Source organism: Myxocyprinus asiaticus, chromosome 23, assembly GCF_019703515.2.
Source record: "Myxocyprinus asiaticus isolate MX2 ecotype Aquarium Trade chromosome 23, UBuf_Myxa_2, whole genome shotgun sequence".
Lineage (NCBI taxonomy): Eukaryota > Metazoa > Chordata > Actinopteri > Cypriniformes > Catostomidae > Myxocyprinus > Myxocyprinus asiaticus.
This window is the reverse complement of record NC_059366.1, coordinates 42,880,997-42,899,850: the sequence shown is the minus strand read 5'-3', so window position 1 is coordinate 42,899,850 and position 18,854 is coordinate 42,880,997. Positions and strand designations below refer to the sequence as shown.

Below are 18,854 nucleotides of genomic sequence, written 5' to 3'. Positions count from 1 at the left end.
GCTCTAGAAAAAGGACTGCCTGATGGCACGCACATTCCACAGTGCACAAATTCCCAATTTTTCATTTTAATATGTTGTTGAAAATTAGCAATCCACACATTGGAACACATGAAATCAACAGTTCATTTCTATAAGATTGTAAATCCATCTCTGTCCGTGCATTTCTCTCTCATCTCTCCATGCAGCATAGACACTGTTTAACGTGCACGTGCACTCGAACAGGACAGAGTGCGAGTATTGTTCCCACAGGAAAAAAGTGCTGTTTCTCTCATTATTTCGCGTTTAGAAATGAAGCGCTGAATAAAACCTAATAAACTTTGTTAAACCCTGGTTACACATGTGGCTGGAAATCTGAGCTGCTCAGTATCCAAAATACAAGCAGGCCTATATATTTAGATAATGTTTTTCAAAATGTTAACATTAATTAGAGATGCTAATTGCATTTGATATGAGTTAAAGCTAAATTGCTACGTTTATTTTTATGTTCAGAGCTGTTCAGCTGCAGGGTGAAGATGACTATTTAAAACAGTATACTTCATATCTTTCTCATAACACCTGTTACATTTCTCATTTCTGGATTGTACAGATATTTTCTTTGTTCTTTGTGTATCAGTCAGTGTTGGTCTTGTAAGGGTTGTCTAATTTCAAGTTTATATCCACTCTCTAAATTTACAGATTAGGCTTAATATCTACGTACTGTATATACTGGACACATCATAACCAATTTAGTAGCATGGTCTCCTCTCTCAGGGATTCATATGTGTATAACATTAAGCCAGTGATCAAATCTTTAACTCAGTGACTAAATCTTTGATCCTACTTGTGAAAACTACACAGAGCTTAAAAGTTGACAGCAAGAAAACCCATCATTTGCTCCACAGAACTATTCACTTAAAAACATATGTAAATGGCTGGACGGCTGAGGTTAATATGATTCATTATTAATTTATATCTGTAAAGCACTGATATGGGGTTACATAAGGCATAAATCATATCTTGAAAATTATAAATGTGATACAGTTTTGGAGGAAATTGTCTTAACGTAATATTTATCAACAACAACAACAACAACAAATAGCTTCAGACTCATTTTTAAAGCCATGATGGTAAAAACAGCTATTTTTCATTTTTCTGTTGGGGCCATTGAAAATTTTGGCAGGGCAAGTAAAAATCCGAAACCACTGGCCCAACCGGGACATTAGAAAAAAATCCTTCGCGTTGAGCCCTGCCTGACCAATTAGAGAGAACGATGTGCTGCTAATCCCCGCCCATTTTAGGATTCACACAATATGTTCGTGTGGATTCAATTTAAAATATTATTTTTTTTTCAGTTGAACTTTTATCAAACAATGTTGTGGTTTTGTTTTTACAAATTTGCAATGATGTAATTTAGGTGCCATTTTCAGAATGAAAGGCTAAATGTTTGGGCATGGAAATTAGCTTTCAAGTCATGGAAAAATCATAGAAACTCATTGGTTGAAAAAGAGTGGGAACCCTGCTCAAAGGGCACACCGCAGAATGCTCAATGAGGTAAAAAAAAATCCCAGAGTGACAGCTTAAGACTTAAAGGAATCATTGGAACTGGTTAACATCTCTGTTCATGAGTCTACTATACGGGAAACAGTTTTTGTTGTCTACTACAACAAAAACATTGCTGCGTGCCTGAAGTTTGCCAAAGACCACTATGACACTCCACAGTGCTACTGGGAAAATGTTTTGTGGACTAATGAAACTAAGGTTGAATTGTTTGGGAAGAACATGCAGCACTATGTATGGCGTAAAAAGGGCACCACATACTAACGTGAAAACATCATCCCAACGGTGAAGTACGGTGGAGGGAGCATCATAATTTGGGGCTGCTTTGCTGCTTTGGGGCCTGGACCATTTACCATCATCAAGGGAAAAATGAATTCCCAAATTTATCAGTTATCCTACAGGATAATGTCAGTTGGGTGATGCAGCAGGACAATGACCCTAAACATCGAAGTAAATCCACTACAGAATGGCTTCAAAAAAAGAAAAGCCACCTTTTGGAGTAGCCCAGTCAGAGCCCAGACCTTAACCCAATAGAGATGCTGTGGAATGGCCTCAAGAGAGCCGTTCACACCAGACATCCTAAGGATTTGGCTGAGCTGAAGTAGTTCTGTACAGAAGAAAGGTCCAAAATTCCTTCTGAACATTGTGCAGGTCTAATCCGCAGCTACCTTAAATGCTTGGTTGAGGTTATTGCTGCCAAAGGATGATCAACCAGTTATTAAATCCAATGGTTCACTTTCCACAGCACTGTAAATGTTTAATGGGATGTGTTCAATAAAGACATGAAAGATTATAATTGTTTGTGTGTTCTTAGCTGCTGAGATCACATTTTATGACCAATTAATGCAGAAAACCAGCTAATTCCAAAGGGTTCACATACACTTCTTGCCACTGTAGTATACTTGCAAATATACACCTGTGTAAACATTGCACCTCTAGCAGTGTAGTCAGCTTAATTTTTTTTGGGGGGGGGGGATTTTTCCCCTTTTTCTCCCAATTTGGAATGCCCAATTCCCAATGCGTTCTAAGTCCTCGTGGTCACGTAGTGATTCGCCTCAGTCCGGGTGGCGGAGGACGAATCCCAGTTGCCTCCGCATCTGAGACAGTCAACCCGCGCATCTTATCACGTGGCTTGTTGAGCGCGTTGCCACGGAGACATAGCGCGTGTGGAGGCTTCACACCATCCACCGCGGCAACCACACTCAATTCACCATGCGCCCCACCGAGAACAAACCACATTATAGCGACCACGAGGAGGTTACCCCATGTGACTCTACCCTCCCTAGCAACCGGGCCAATTTGGTTGCTTAGGAGACCTGTCTGGAGTCATTCAGCACGCCCTGGGATTCGAACTAGCGAACTAGCGAACTCCAGGGGTGGTAGCCAGAGTATTTTACCACTGAGCTACCCAGGCCCCAACTTCATTTTATTTGAATGTGAACAATTCAGGCTGTTGTTGCACATTGCAAAAGACTCGCATGCAATGCTATGTGCAAAAGAAAAGTACATTTACAAGTAAAAAGTAAATTTACAAAATATGTGCTGCTTATTTCCTTAAAGTAACTAATGATGTAACATGCATTGCATGCAGTATATTATCACAACACAATTTATAAATTATTTCATTTTAAATATTTAATGAGTTAGCAATATAATTCTATCGAGAAAACTTTGTGATAATTATTGTCTATAAATAATCCGTGTGTTACCAAAGTTCTTCACATCTCACTACTACAGTATCTCCTACTTTTCGAAGCAATTCTGTAACTTTATATTGCAGCACTTTTCATGTTATGGTCTTACTAGGTTGTTGTTGTGTTCCTAATAGTAGTTATGTCACTTTGGATAAAAGCCCATGTTAAATGAAGAAATGTAAATGTCAATGTAAATTTGTACATCTGCATCTTGTCTGGCCCAACTCGGCAACCAAAAAGGATCACCTCTGCCAGGCTCCGGGAGATGAGGAAGAAGGCAAATGGGAATATGCATGGCAGTGTTGCCCTCTCTCAAAGAGCAGTTACCCATGTACCCTCCTGTTGAGTGCCTGGCAGCACAGGAGAGAGTTTTTGCCAGGTTTTACCCCCAGAGCTACTCACCACACCTCTCTCCCATCTCCCATCCTTCTACTTTCCACTTTCCCAACATTACGCTTTTCTTACACAACCAATCGAAGAGGTCAACAAATCAATCTGTATTGCAAAAGAGGTATTTTTTAGACTTTTAAACAGTTTTATTTTCACTGTTGTCCTCCAATGTCTAAGCTTTTTTTTTTTCTAGAAGAATAGCTTTTCTCATTCCCAATTTCTACTTTGTTACTTGCTTGCTGCCTTTGTCACAAAAAGGTCAAGGTTTTAAACATGTTGGTCCCTGTACATAAACATACATGTATGATGGCATATGCTAATTTCTGGTGTTGGTGCTTAAAACACATGCTAGTGGTCCAAGACAATGCATACTTGCATACTCTGTCAGAGAACGCAGAGACAGGACCCAGGTGCAGAGTTGAAGAAATAAAAGGAAATTTATTAAATACAAAAAAGGGAAAAAACTCAACCAAAACTCCCACAAGGGGGAAAACGAACAATGTAAATAATCCAGGCTGGGGCAGAGGAAACTGGAGACCGGACCAGGTAGGGATGGGAGAATAAACCGACTGACAAACTTGACCAACCAACACACAAGACCGACTGGAACAAACACAAGACTGGAAACAAGACGAACTGGCACTGGACAGCAAACATGAGGAGACTAAAATAGGGAGAGAAATCAAATGGGTTAATGGGACAGGTGAGGCAAATTAACTTATTATAAGCAAACAAGTAGGTGGGGTATGACGTAAGACAGAGGGACACACGGCGATATAGAAACAAAACAAAGCCACGTGCTCTCACAAGACAACAAAACACCTGAATGGCATGAGCGCACGTCGCCAAGACAATAAGGCAATATATGCCCATGCTAACCATCAAACAAGTCGAGAGAATGCGTAGCAATGCCAAACAAAGCGATGCCACGCAATCTCACACTAAACGAAACCTGAGCATACATCGCGAGGCAAACAGGTGACAGAAACAAGACAGGACACCTGTGCAAGAGTTCGGCCACACACACACACACCCGACACCTTAGACCGAAGTGACCAAACCTCAGCACAACATGAAGACAGCTCACGACCCGGGCGCGCCACGCAATGCGAGCATGACATGAGGCGCACCTGCATTTGCAAGAGCCAGACCAACTATTGACGCGAGCGCATGCTGCCAAGATGATATTAGCGTGATGCACCCACGTCAATAACAGACAGACATGGAGCACGAGTGTCCGGATCCCGACACAGACCGAAGCCGAATCAGACAGGAAGTCAGGATCCAGACACCATGCTCCTGACATGAAACAAGACAGACCGAAGAGTGCAAGGTAGGGAATACAACCGAAACCGGACGCTCACACAAAGACCAACAACGAAACACAAGACAGACATGGGACAATGATGCCACAGTCCTGTCAGACCAAAACCCAGACTGACAGATTGACGGGGGGGGGGGGGGGTGTGAGTGGTTACAGTGTATTTTTATTGTATACAGTCTTCTTATTTTGTGTATACTGTATATTGTGTATTATTAGGTGTATATTGTGTTGTGTAACAGATGTGTAAATTGTGTTGTGTGCACCCAAGACTTTCACCCACTGTTGCACTTGTGTATATGGTTGAGTAACAATAAAGGGATTTGATTTGATAAAACAGTCAGACATGGTGCAATGGTCAAAGATGTTTGTCTAGTGCCTGTTTACATAACAAACAAACAATAGAAAAACAGCGCACACAGATGCAAAAATGCGTTTGTTGTGAACTGCTCCTTATTCTGGCCTTTTTGTCCTGTGAATAAAATATTATAAAGATGTATTCAAATTTGTGCATCTTTGGATACGTAACATTTTTAAGTGTGTGCATTCACACACTGTTAGGTTCTGTTCACATCGAAAATGTATTTGCATTAAAAAAAAAAGCTAGACACAGCGCCACAATTTTGAGCAGTATGCAGGTTTCTTGAGATGTTTTTTAAAAGTTTGAAGTTCTAATAAAATTCCATGTTTGCGCAAAACGCTGATTATGCAATAATACGTGGTGCAACAGTCAAAGGTGTCCGTCTACTGCCTGTTTACAGAGAAAAACAAGTGAAAACATCACACACAGACTCAAAAATACATTTGGTTTGTGTGACCCCTTATTCCGGCCTTTTCTGTCCTGTTGGTAAAAGATCGTACAAAAAGCTTAAAATTAGCAAAAGCTACATGTTTTATCGTGTTCATGCATATGCTGTTAGTTCTGTAAATAGCACAGATGCAGAAATTACCATATGGAGTTTGTAACTGTCTGACTAATTTTCTCCAACCCTCTCATTGCCCAATAAGCTCTGCTTACTGTTGTTTTGTTGCATTTTAAACCACAGGAGCCTGGTTTCGCCAGATTACAACCAGACTCGCTCTGTGTACGTTAAAAATTGGGGGATGAAAGATGCGTTTGTGTGCAAGTTCGTTACATGGAGCCAAAAGCAGTTCTGTCTAATTTGAAAAGGGTTTTTGGTCCTTGTTATTTCTGAAGACTTGGAAGCAGCCACTCCATTTAAAGATTCATTCATGTCTTATGGAGTCAGTGTGGAAGAATCTGCATTTAGGTTGTTTACACACTCTCTCATTGGTTGATAATGTAGGCGGCAATGTGTCACTATTAGAAGGCAAACCATGTACTGCATTAAAGCGGGGTGTATTAGTGTCACAGCCCGGTGAATACGCAGTGACAACTAACTAAAACAGCCAACACACACATGCAAACATACCTTGAATCAGTGTTTCCCACATAATGAACTACATACACACTCATGTGAATGATGATGAACTGTTTTTATGGCTTTTTTCACATACTTGTGTCTTCTCAATGGGGTGATAAGTATTCTGCATTGGTGGAGTTTTGATTCGTGTGTTTGGATTAAGTTTATAAAGATTTGTTTTTATTTTTTATCTGATACCGTTGATATAGCCTATGTTTCATGTCCTAACATACATTGGTATTTGTGTATGTCTGTATGCGTACTTAAGTCTGTTTCTACACAATCAGTCTGCTGTTTCTCATTTTTAGCCTTGTTGGTGACCTGTACATAGAAGTACGCTACCCACAAGTGTCTTTGCCAGTCATCAAAAAACAAATCGCGCAAACCGTGGCAAAGAGGAAATGGCTTAGCAGACACAATTTTATTTAAAACTTCCTCGAATAAACATTTAGCATTTCCAATCTGTTTTTGCAACGCTAGCCAGTCAATGACATTTAGCTTCGGCCAGAACAAACTAATGACTGCAACTCATTTTGAAATTAAGTTATATTAAATGTCTTGTGTCACTGTGATTATAACATTTGCAAGTGTGTGTGCATTGTTAAAAAAAACCAAGCTAGCTTGATGTGGTAGCTTTGTTTGAGGTAAAGGGAAAGTTCAGCCCAAAAGTCATTATTTGCGAACAAGCACTAACTCTTTGATTCAGGGATTCGAAAGCTGAAGTAAAGATTTTCCTAAACTATTTAGCACGTACAATGATTAGCTATTCTGAATCATATTTAAACTTTGTGATCTTGGGCTTGAACCCAAACCAGAGAATATTTGATTATGCAGTATAGAAGGCCATGTTGAATGTGCTCAGCTATGTTCTTGAGACTGCCCATTCGCTGTGATTACATTTGGTGAATATTTTGTGAAATATTTAAATTTTGTCATTCATTTTATGTAGATGATTACAGATCTGATATTGTAACAAATTTTGTCTTTGTTTCTGTCTCTCCACAGTTTAAAAGATTCCTCTGTGACTCGCCATTAGAGGTAAGTCCTGTCTTTGATCAAATCTCTGTGACTGTTTATATGTCACTTATGTGAAATATCCCTCTGGTATCAAGCCAGTTTATTTTTGAAAGTACACTGGTCCATAATGGTATTATTTAATCAATAACTTCACCTTACTTACACCTTCACAGATCTTTCGGTCACACTTAATGTTAGGTGTCTTTAAATACTATGTACTAACATTAAAATACATGCAATACAATGCATTTACTGTGTAACTAAATGTTGTTCTGCAAGATTCTCACAAGATTTTCATTTGCTGCTACTGAGGTTGAGGTGCAGGTAGGTTTAGGAGTAGGGTTAGGGATTATAGGTTAGGGTTTAGGTTTAGGGTTAGGAGTACGGTTAACAGTGTAACTACAAATGTAATTAAATGCAGGTACTTTAAATGTAAGTGCATTGCAACAACACGTATGTACATAATAAGTACTTTGTATCAAATGCTTAAGTACATAGTAGTTAAAAACACCTAAAATAATGTGAGACCCATACATGCTTTTGACAGGCTTCATGAAATTCACCCAATGATAAAATAGTACTTTAAAGGTGATGTATGTATCTTTTTCTGTTTTAAAATATTTTCTCCTATCCCAGCTTAATATGCAGAAACAGCTTTTAGTAATAGGTTAATTTTCTCAAAAACTGTAAGCACTGTCTTTCTGTGGCACTTTGAAAATTTCTCGGTTTGATTAGAGCAACCCACTTTTACCCAGAGCTTTACTTGAACCAGTTTTTCAGTTGAGTTGTGTAGAACTTTGTATATAGCCATTGGCAATCATAAATGTTATTTAGAAAAATGTTTGGTCTCTAAAGCTATTGAGGAATACCACACACTTGAATCTGCGATAATTTAGCAGTGATTGCCCAATGGTCTATAAGAGACTGACTGTTGTTTGTCACATTGCAGCTCTACATATGGAAACTGCTTTCTGGTTAACAGTGTAATTATTGGGTCATTTGTTTGTCCTGAATCGATGGAAAAAGTCAAATGTGTTGTCCAGACCTACGAATTTCTGTGCAGCATGGCATGACCACACACCTATTTTGGGTGAATGCAAACAAAGAGTTGTCTTTGATCTTAAATTGAGCCTCACAGAAGATCATCTCTCTGTTATATCTTACTGCCTCCGTTAAACTGTCTCACTGTGATATTCCTCCTATATTAAGGGGCAAGAGAGGGCAGATCTAGCTGGGCATGGAGTGGAGTTGTTAGTCTTATTAACTTTCTAGTTTTTTTTTTTCTATTCTGAAATATAGAGTTTATCGCAAACATTCCCTCACAAAACTTTCTTTGTTGGTGTCATGGTACAGTGATGCTATGAGATGAAAATACCATTGTAGTACTGATTGTTCACCATATTCATGTACCATGCTATTTATATGCTGAACTTTAGTCAGTGTATCTTGGTTTTTGGACGATATCCAGAAAGTTATGGTATTACCATGGTACCATATCCAGAAAAATGTAATATTGCCAGATTTCATGGAAAAAGGTATTGCATTAGTACATGTTAAAAATACTATGGTATTGGCATGGTACCATGCTCCAAAACATGGTATTACCATGGTACCACATCCAAAAAACATGGTATTGTCATGATACCTGTGAAAATATCATGGTCTTGCAATTATATTGAATCTTCTAATAAAATCAATCAAACGAGTGCAGTTGGATATGAATGTTAAAAGATCATCTGTTCATTTTGAAGCATAATGATAGCAGTCCAGTATTTGTTTGAACATTTGTACATTCAAATTATGTATTTTTATATTTCTTTACATTCATAAACCCAAGTATTAGGACATAGAAGCCCTTGTGACCTGAGTAATGTTACAGTATGGGAGTTCAGGGGTATCCCCTGAGAGAAAATTTAGCAAATGTAAAAGTCTGAATGGGCCATTTTTTTATTTTCATTAAAGTTAGAAAGACTAGGCTACCAACTAGTAATTTTGTTGTCATCCATGCCACAATTTCACAAAATTAGAACAGATATATATATGTGTTTATTATTAAAGGCTCGTAACATGCTGATAAATAAAGCAACATTTTGAAGGAAAAAACTTTATGGTCTAAAGGCGCTTTGGAACCACGAAAACTTACGCAGCGCCTCATGTCTTCTCACGTGCAGGGAAAAGAGGCAACGCGTGCGGAGCAGGACAGGGCATAAATAAAGCGTGTTTGGTACTTGAGAAAAATATTCAAGAGTGCAGCGCAGAAAGATCAGAGCTGGTGTGCACAGCACTGTTGTTTTTTTTCGCACTGCTCACTAGAGGTGATGTGAGGGTGGAACTGTCGTTATGAATTCTTGCGGTCTGTATGGAATCAGTCCAGGGTCCGGAGTAGTCTAATCATTAGCAAGGCAGACTTCATACAGTCTGAGAAAGCCAAACTGTTTGTGTGTTTAGCGACATGCACCTGATCGTCTAGATGTAGAACAAAGGCTAAATATCAAAAATGACTCAAAAGCTTATCATCGATGTCGTGGATGTTTTTTATCATGATAAATATTGAGATTGTTTTATCACCCAGCCCTTGTAATTACCATGGTATCATGTCCACAAACATGGTATTGTCATGGTAAAACATAGTGAGCTGCCTACCTAGACAGTATATTAAGGCATCCTAGGTGTTTTCCCGAAGGCTATTCCATATGGTAATGTCTAAAAGCATGGTATCACCATGGTACTATGTCCAAATACATGGCATGCCTTGGTACCATGTTAAAAAAAAAGCATGGCATTACCAAAGAATCATGGTAATGATATTGGGTAGTGTTGCAGCAAATTGCGTTTGATCCTCAAAACAGACCAAAAGCTCAGCAGCACCGTTAGTAACCACATTATTAATCTCTGCTGTGAAATTATTGGGCTACAGTCAAGTCAAGTCATTTTTATTTGTATAGTGCTTTTCACAACACACATCGTTTCAAAGCAGCTTTACAAAAAATCATGCTTTAACAAACAATGAAACTGTAATATCTATGAAGTCTTAGTCATCATTGTGTAATTTGATTAAATATGATTGTAAATTGTGTATAAAAAGAAATCATTGAATGATAATTGTATTTAGAACCCCAGTGAGCAAGCCGAAGGCGACTGTGGCAAGGAACACAAAACTCCATAAGATGTTGGTTAATGGAGAAAAATAACCTTGGGAGAAACCAGGCTCACTGTGGGGGCCAGTTCCCCTCTGGCTAACATCATGAATATAATGCCAATATTAGTTATTTATGTGCAGTGCAAGTCATGGTTTAAAATTAGTAAACTAAGTAAGTGTTAAGGGTCAGTGTTTAAACAAAGATTTTGTATAAACTGTAAGATTAATGACTAATGTCTTTGAAGTCCATCCTGGATTAACAGCAGAAGTTCACATAGATGCAATTGTCCTTTGTTAGTTGGCTGATGAAGGCTTTTGTTGGTAATTAATTGATAGTCTATGTATTCCATTTTAAGAGTGTAGTCCAACATTAGACCAAGGTGATGCAGGCAGAGATCACACGTGCATCGTGCATGGCAGTTCAGCCGGCAGGCCATTTCGCTGAGGTCTATCGTAAGTCCAAGGTTCAGGCAGTGGCATTTGAAGTATCCAGTATCTTCCAGTTGGAGTTGACATCAGTACATCCTCTGAAGTCCATCGTAAAAGACCGAAGTGATGTCTGGCTAGCACCGGCTGTAGTTTGTCGTCATCACTCAGCGACACGAAGCAGTGGAGTCCGACACCAAGCAAGAACGGAGCTGGATCTGGCCGGCTCTGGTAACCACAGGATATGAATCCCGAGGTTGAAACAGGGAAACAAATAGAATAATATTAGCGTAGATGCCATTCAATTTATTGCAGAGTTATAGATTATGAGAAATATTTCTGGTTCCGGCAGACCTAACTAAAGCAGCCTAATTGTGAGTTGAAGGATAAATTAGGTGTATGCCTGGCTAAATAGATGAGTCTTTAGTCTAGACTTAAACTGAGTGAGTGTGTCTGCATCCCGAACAGTGTTAGGGAGACTATTCCATAGTTTAGGAGCCAAATAAGAAAATAATCTACCTCCTTTTGTGGATTTTGATATTCTAGGAACTATTAACAGGCCAGAATTTTGTGATTGTAATGAACATGATGGAATATAGCATGCCAGAAGGTCACCTTAATTACTGTGGAGCTAGACCATTCAAAGCTTTATATGTAGTTAACAGAATTTTAAAGTTAATACGAAATTTAACAGGTAGCCAATGTAACGATGATAGAATGGAGCTAATATGATCATATTTCTTGGTTCTAGTCAGCACTCTGAGGAAAGCTGCAGAGCTGCAATGTGTGAGGAAATTTATGAGACACTGTTTTCTGAGGTACTGTGACAGTTGATTGCATAATTCCAATTTTATTTCTGATGATTTCTATTTTATCAGTAAAGAAATTCATGAAGTCATTACAATTGTGCTGCAACTGAATATCTGGTTCAGTCGATGCTTTATTCCTAACCAATTTAGCCACAGTACTGAATAAACATCTAGGATTGTTGTGGTTATTTTCTATGAGTTTGCTAAAATATGCTGACCTGGAAGCTTTTAGTGCCTGTCTTTAGCTACAGACACTATCCTTCCATGCACTGTGAAATACCTCTAATTTTGTAATCTTCCACTTGCGCTCCATTTTCCGAGCTGCTCTCTTGAGAGCATGAGTGTGATCACTGTACCATTGTGCAGGGCTTTTTTCTATAATTTTCTTTAATCAAAGGGGGCAACACTATCAAGAGTGCTAGAGAAGACAGCATTTATATTTTCTGTTATTTCATCAAGGTCTTCTAGACTTTTTGACTTACTGAGTATGTGAGACAATTCTGGAAGATTATTAGTGAAGCTATCTTTAGTGGTTGAAAGAATAGTTCTACTTGAACGATAGCGTGGTGTAGATTGAGTGGCATTAGCTGATCGCAACAAACAAGAGACGAGGTAATGATCTGAGATGTCATTGCTCTGCGGTAGAATTTCTATAGTATCAACATCAACTCCATATGACAGAATTAAATATAGCGTATGATTATGGCGTTGAGTTGGTTCTGTCACATTTTGTCTGACTTCAAGAGTTGAGAATATCAGTAAATGCTAATTCCAATGTGTCTCTATCTACAGTTACTACAAGATCTGATAGAACATTTGCAAATTCACCAAGGAACTCAGAATATGGCCCAGGTGATATGTATACTATAGAAAGGGCAAAAGACAACAGAGATTTTTTTATTTATATCTGACGGTCACATTAAGCATTATTAGTTCAAAAGATTTAAACTTATGTCCTGTCCTCTGAGTAACACCAAAAGCTTCACTGTAAATTGTAGCAACACCTCCTCCTCGACCCTTCAGAAGAGGCTCATGTTTATAACAATAATCTGGGGGAGTTGACTCATTTAAACTAATACATTCATCTGGTTAATGCCAGGTTTCAGTCAAACAGAGCGCATCCAAACTATGATCTGTAATAATTTAATTTACAATTAGTGTTTTGGTTGAAAGAGATCTAATGTTTAGTAGCCCTACCTTCATATGATGTTTATCTTAAATTTTAATTAACACATTTTTTTTTTTTTTTTCATTTTTTTTTCTGATTTAGTGAGGGGTTTGTGTTTGGTAGTTCGGGGAACAGACACAGTCTCTATATGATATCTAGGTGATACAGTCTCTGTGTTATTGTTTATGTGACCTGTGTGATGTCTCAAGGCAGCTAGCAGATGTTCGGATTAACCAGTTTGTCTGCTGCCTGACCTGGGCCCCAGTTAGTCAAATACTATCACTATTAAGACTATGAGCCAAATTACTAGAGAAGAGAGCAGCACCTTCCCTGGAGGGATGGAGTCCATCTCTCTTTAGCAGGTCAGGTCTACCACAAAAACAATTGTCTTCCAAATGTCTATAAATCCTGTTCTATACTCAGGACACTACTCAGACAAGCAATTACACCAGTATTTTGGTGAAGTTGCAGGTGGCTTCCATGCCTTTTTATTTCACTTTTATTTCTTTTTTAAGGGGAAACATGTGCTCCCTCCCTCTTCATGCCTTGTGCCGCTACCTCTGTGCTAATGAAGATTGTTACCATTTATAGGGAACATGCTTTTATCACCTTGTCAAGGCTGGTAGTCTGACGCGCCAATGTCAACACCGTTGTAGGAATAAACACCAACACCCAATATTAGTGCAATACTATTCAATCGTCACTCTGTTGGCAGTTAATGCAAAATTACTTTTATTATTGCCTGGAGGTTCACAGTCATTTCGGTTAATGATTGTGGTCCATGATATAATGTTTGCTCATTACACATACCTACACCAATGCTTCCAAAATGTTTCAAAACCTAGTGAGCTGACTATCTAGACTGCATTTTATGGCAGTATAGTTATTTTCGCGACTTGAAGGCTGTCTGTGCTGCCTTGCTGTAAAATGCCAAGTTGTGGCCAAATTCGAAGACAGCATTGTATGTATCCTTCACGGCCTCATCCACACTAATCCACTTTCTTTTGAAAACACAAGTTTTCAATTTCCTAATGCCAAAGTTTTCCAAAGTATGTGGTAATGGAGAGCGTTTTTCGAGAAGCCTACTTCGGTGGAGGAAATCGGCATTCAAGTGTGGATGAGAAGGTTGCGAAATTTAATGCGTTTTTAAACAAAAACGTATTAGTGTGGACATGGCCTGAGACTACACATGAATTCACTACACACACATAAAGTACATACTTAAAGTTCTGGATGGAGGGACAGTCCCATTTCCTTTGGACCAAGTTTGTTTACGTTGTCAGGAACTTTCTGAAAAAAGTCTTTAAGGGGCGATTAGCATCAAATGCGGAACCGTGTGTGCTTGTAGCGGATCCGATCACTTAAAGATGCATGAACAATAACACTGTTTGAACTTGAGTTAACTAAGATAATTGTAGATTTTTCGCTAGTGTGTATTAGACTGCTTCACCTGGTTGTATTTATCTAGTTTGTTTATGTGTGTCACATGACTCAGAGAGCGTGCATGGCAGTTTATTTTGCGTCACTACTGTGCCCTTCTTGTGATATAGGCCTGTGTTGCATTTGTATGTCTGTTTCTGTTTGCCTTTTTTACTTTTATTGACCTGTGATGTCTATCCTGAGGGGAAATACTCGTTAACAGTGGTGCGGTGTAATTAGTCATCAAAATTTTATAGACCTCAGACCTTGTCTTTGCCCCATTACCCCTGTTTTTTCCACATGCATGTTCACCCACAGGTACACACACTCAGCGTTTATTTCATGGACCTTTCAGTTTTCAAATTCCAGTGACCGTTTTCGAAATGTGTATGTTCTCGCAATAACAATTAACCTTCAACTGTCCGTATCTCGACACCCTAAATGGCAAACATGACACATCACCAATGTCAAGGACACAATGAAATGATTACCGATTTAATAAACACAGGATAAACTTCCCATAATATAATCAAAGGTCCACATGGCTGCATATGCAGTATCGAGGTCAGGCATTGCATCTGTGTCACAGAGGAAACTGTTCACCGCACAGGAGTGTTCCATGCCGTGAGTGCCGACTCTGAGAAAAATGGCATTCGTAATGGAACGCTGCTGTTTCCACATCGGGTTCAATGAGCCATCACTGAGTGCTGTGTGCTTACAGTGCCTGTGTGACTCAAATAACATTTTAGTCCTGTAATGCTCCCAGTGCCACTTTTGGGTCCAGGTCAAATGCAAGTAATAATTACTTGACATTTAATGTTCTACAGCAACAATAATTTGATAATTACTCTAGTCAGTTAATGGGGTAAAATGTAGTATAATGGAGAATTATAGGTCCTACTATACTATACCGAATACTGTACTAAACTATGCTTATATAACAGTGTATGCGTCATACTATACATTGTTTACTGGGGAATTTATAATATAGTGAAAAATGTTTATTAAATTTAAACTATTTAAACTATGCTAAACTTTTATACTATACATGCATACTTTGAGTATGTGTAATATAATGGAGTGTTTTATTTATTTAATATTATACGTAGGCTCTTACTTTACTATACAGGACATTCATCATTTGCATATTTTCAATATAATGAGGGATTTCTATTTAATTCTATACTGTACATTGTTTTATACTGTACTATTGGCCAGGCTGCTCTATGATATTCATGCATCATTGAAATCATAATATAAAGAGACATTTTATTTTATACTATACTATACTATACTATTCTATACTACCAGTGTTGGGGAGTAACGGAATACATGTGATGGGATTACGTATTTAAAATACTAAATATAAGTAACTGTATTCCACTACAGTTACAATTTATATAATTGGTAATTAGAGTACAGTTACATTCAAAAAGTATTTTGATTACTGAAGAGATTACTTTGCATTTTATTGTCATTTGTTTCATTTAATATTTAGTCCTTTCAGATGGAAAACATTTCTACATATAAATGATGCGATCCAAAGTGCATTTGAACAGCGGTGAAACACTTTCTTATGATGTGTTACATTCATACGAGCAGACAGAGAAGTAAGTTTGAAGTAAGTTTGGAGCAGAAGAAATAGAAATAAACCTTGTGTAAAGTGTCAGCTTTACGCTAAGCTAAAATGCTATTTCTAGCCATTTTACATGCACATGTTACCAGGCCCGAGCATATTTTTTTTAATCAAGAAAATTCACGCTGGATCTTAATTTCTTTTTTCTAGTAAGACCTTTGATATTAGGGCATAAATCATATTCTTGATCATTTTTTTTATTGTTTTCCTGTAAAAATATCTAAAAATCCTTAAAACAAGATCAATTTGATTTATCTTGTATTAGAAACAACACTGCATAAGATATTTAAGTTTTTCAGAGAATGTATTTTTAACATGTGTATTTTGTGTTACTGTACTGGCAGAGTTTTTATAGTCAAAACAAGTGAAAAAATCTACCAGTGCTGAAGAAGTAATCCAAAGTATTTAGAATACGTTACTGACCTTGAGTAATCTAACGGAATACGTTACAAATTACATTTTACAGCATGTATTCTGTAATCTGTAGTGGAATACATTTAAAAAGTAAACCTCCTAACCCTGACTATATTGTACTATACTATACTGAATTGTATTATACTATACTAATATTCTATACCATATTATGCCAAGAATCATTTTGTGCAGCCTTCGGTGTAACAGCATCCGGCTGGCTATTAACTGTTTTTTTGCAAGTATCAACCTCTTTCAATGTTTTCCATGACATAGAAGGCCTACTATATAGCTCAGAATGGAGGAATGTTAACTACCCCAGCCGTCAGTCTGACAAACAGCCTGCTGCCGTCCACTCTGCTGACAGCACACGCATTCTTAACACGGCACTACGCGGCTAGAACAAGCGAGCCAAACAAATACAGACTCCGAGAAGCAGGGCACCATATGCTTGTGATTTGGGCCCCTGCCTTTTTCTCTGGCTTTTTCTGTGTGTTTAGCTTGCCGTCACAGTGGCACAGATGCAGTCATTAGGCTGTCCGGCTAGGTGATCCCGGGGTCAAAGTGATGCCATTTCCCGTGTTTAGGTCATGGCTACATAAACATGCCTGACAGGCACACTAAGACTTGCATTGTGCAATTATTCCGAGCGGGCTGCGTTTCATTAAAGCATCGCTAAAAGGAATGAAAGAACAATCTAGAACATACTGTCAGATCATTACGGATGAAAGATGGGCAGCTGTCAGGTGGTGCTGAGAGCTTAACGTTTCTTTAGCGAGTGTCTACCGCTGGAGGGTAAGTTAGTGTGACAGACGCTGCTGTTGAGTCCAGTTGAGTTCTGACAGAAACGGGGCCCACGTTGTCGAACTTATAAGACTTACTGGTGCTCGGCACATGTGGTGCCAAAAGCCAGACTGGCTTTGAAAAGAAATTACCAAAAGAAGGGACTCTCCATTTCACCAAAAGCACTTAATCATCACCATTAGCTGCACTATGAAAGCACCTTCATCTTGAATGGCTGTGTGCTTAAAACTGACATCTAGTCTGAAACGCCAACCCATCAGACAAGCACGCTGAATGAAAATAACTAAATTATGCATATGGAATGTGGTACTCGCCTTGGGAAATGAGGGGTTTACTGTAACACTTATACAGGAGGTGGAGGAGATGTTTTGAATGGAGCAAAGTTATACTGTTCCTGTACATCACATGGTAGAGCATGGCGTTAGCAACAGCAAGGTAGCGGGTTCGATTATCAGGGAACACACAATTGATAAAACGGATACCTTGACATCACTGTTTCCTTTAGATAAAAGTCAACAGTGCCTGTTAAATGCGTAAATGTAACTATGCCAGTTTACACTTGCAAAAAAGTACTCTCATAGTACAAAAATACTATGTTTTTGACATGAGAGTACAATGCTTTTTGGACAAGTACAGTTGTATTTTTGGTACTATGATGTACTTTTTTTGTAAATACAGGAGTGAAGAAAGACACTTTTGTAGGTGCGTTTAAAGCAGTGACTAGTCTTTGTGATTTTTCTGTCTGCAAGTTTGTGTTGGTTTTAATTTGGGTCAGCAGCTTGGAAAGGCTCTCATACTTAAAGAAATATTCCGGCTTCATTACAAGTTAAGCTCAATCGACAGCATTTGTAGCATAATGATTACCACAAAAATTAATTTAGACTCGTCCCTCCTTTTCTTAAAAAACAAAAACAAAAATTAAGGTTACAGTGAGGAACTTACAATGGAATGGGGCCAATCCGTAAACGTTAAAATACTCACTGTTTCAATAGTATAGTGTGTTATTATGCTTTTAGTGTAAAAAAATCTCTTGCTAACCTTTTCTGTGCAACGTTATATCCAATTTTACAACTTTGATGACATGACGATGCAACGCCGTAAACCATGTAATCTCTGTAAAAAACTACGATTTAAACAATTTTATAGCTCAAATATAATACACAATAATACACAAGTTTTAACAGAAGAATTAAGGTATGTGCTTTTATAAAATGTTAAGCTTCACATTTCTGCCCTTAAAAAAGTTGTGCCTCACTGTAACCTCGATTTTTGCCTTTTTTGTTTTTTAATGGTGTGACGAGTTGAAATAATTTTTTGTGACAATCAGGGCCTTAGTTTCTTAGAGTTTGTGTAGGAGTCAGTGTTGTGTTGGGAGCCGGACGTTTGCTGGATTCCATCTCTAAGATAATGTTACCTAGTGTTGCAGACTGTTGTCGCTGATGAATAGAGGAAGAGAAGCACTGAGGCAAGGCTCTCGGGAGCGCGCATAAACGTCACATCCTTTGGATTTTCCCGGCAAAACCGACCCGCTCCCTTCGCATGAAAATCAGTCTACAGGCTTTAACAGGCAACCTAGGAAGTCCGGGAAGGGCTCATTTTTTAAGTTGCGTTACAAGCCGTTCACACGATGGCAAAAATAAAGGCAAATATTACATGAAAT

General features: G+C 38.4%; 1 protein-coding gene across 4 annotated transcripts in view; it reads left to right on the top strand.

Annotated features, from left to right (window-relative positions):
* Window positions 1–18,854, top strand: part of LOC127413537 (arginyl-tRNA--protein transferase 1-like) — a 132,991-nt gene that overhangs the window by 59,013 nt on the left and 55,124 nt on the right. For all 4 annotated transcript variants that reach the window (XM_051650769.1, XM_051650770.1, XM_051650766.1 and 1 more), the window contains one exon: window positions 7,371–7,403. In XM_051650769.1, the coding sequence (XP_051506729.1) occupies window positions 7,371–7,403 (33 nt within the window). The remainder of the gene's footprint in view (window positions 1–7,370; window positions 7,404–18,854) is intronic.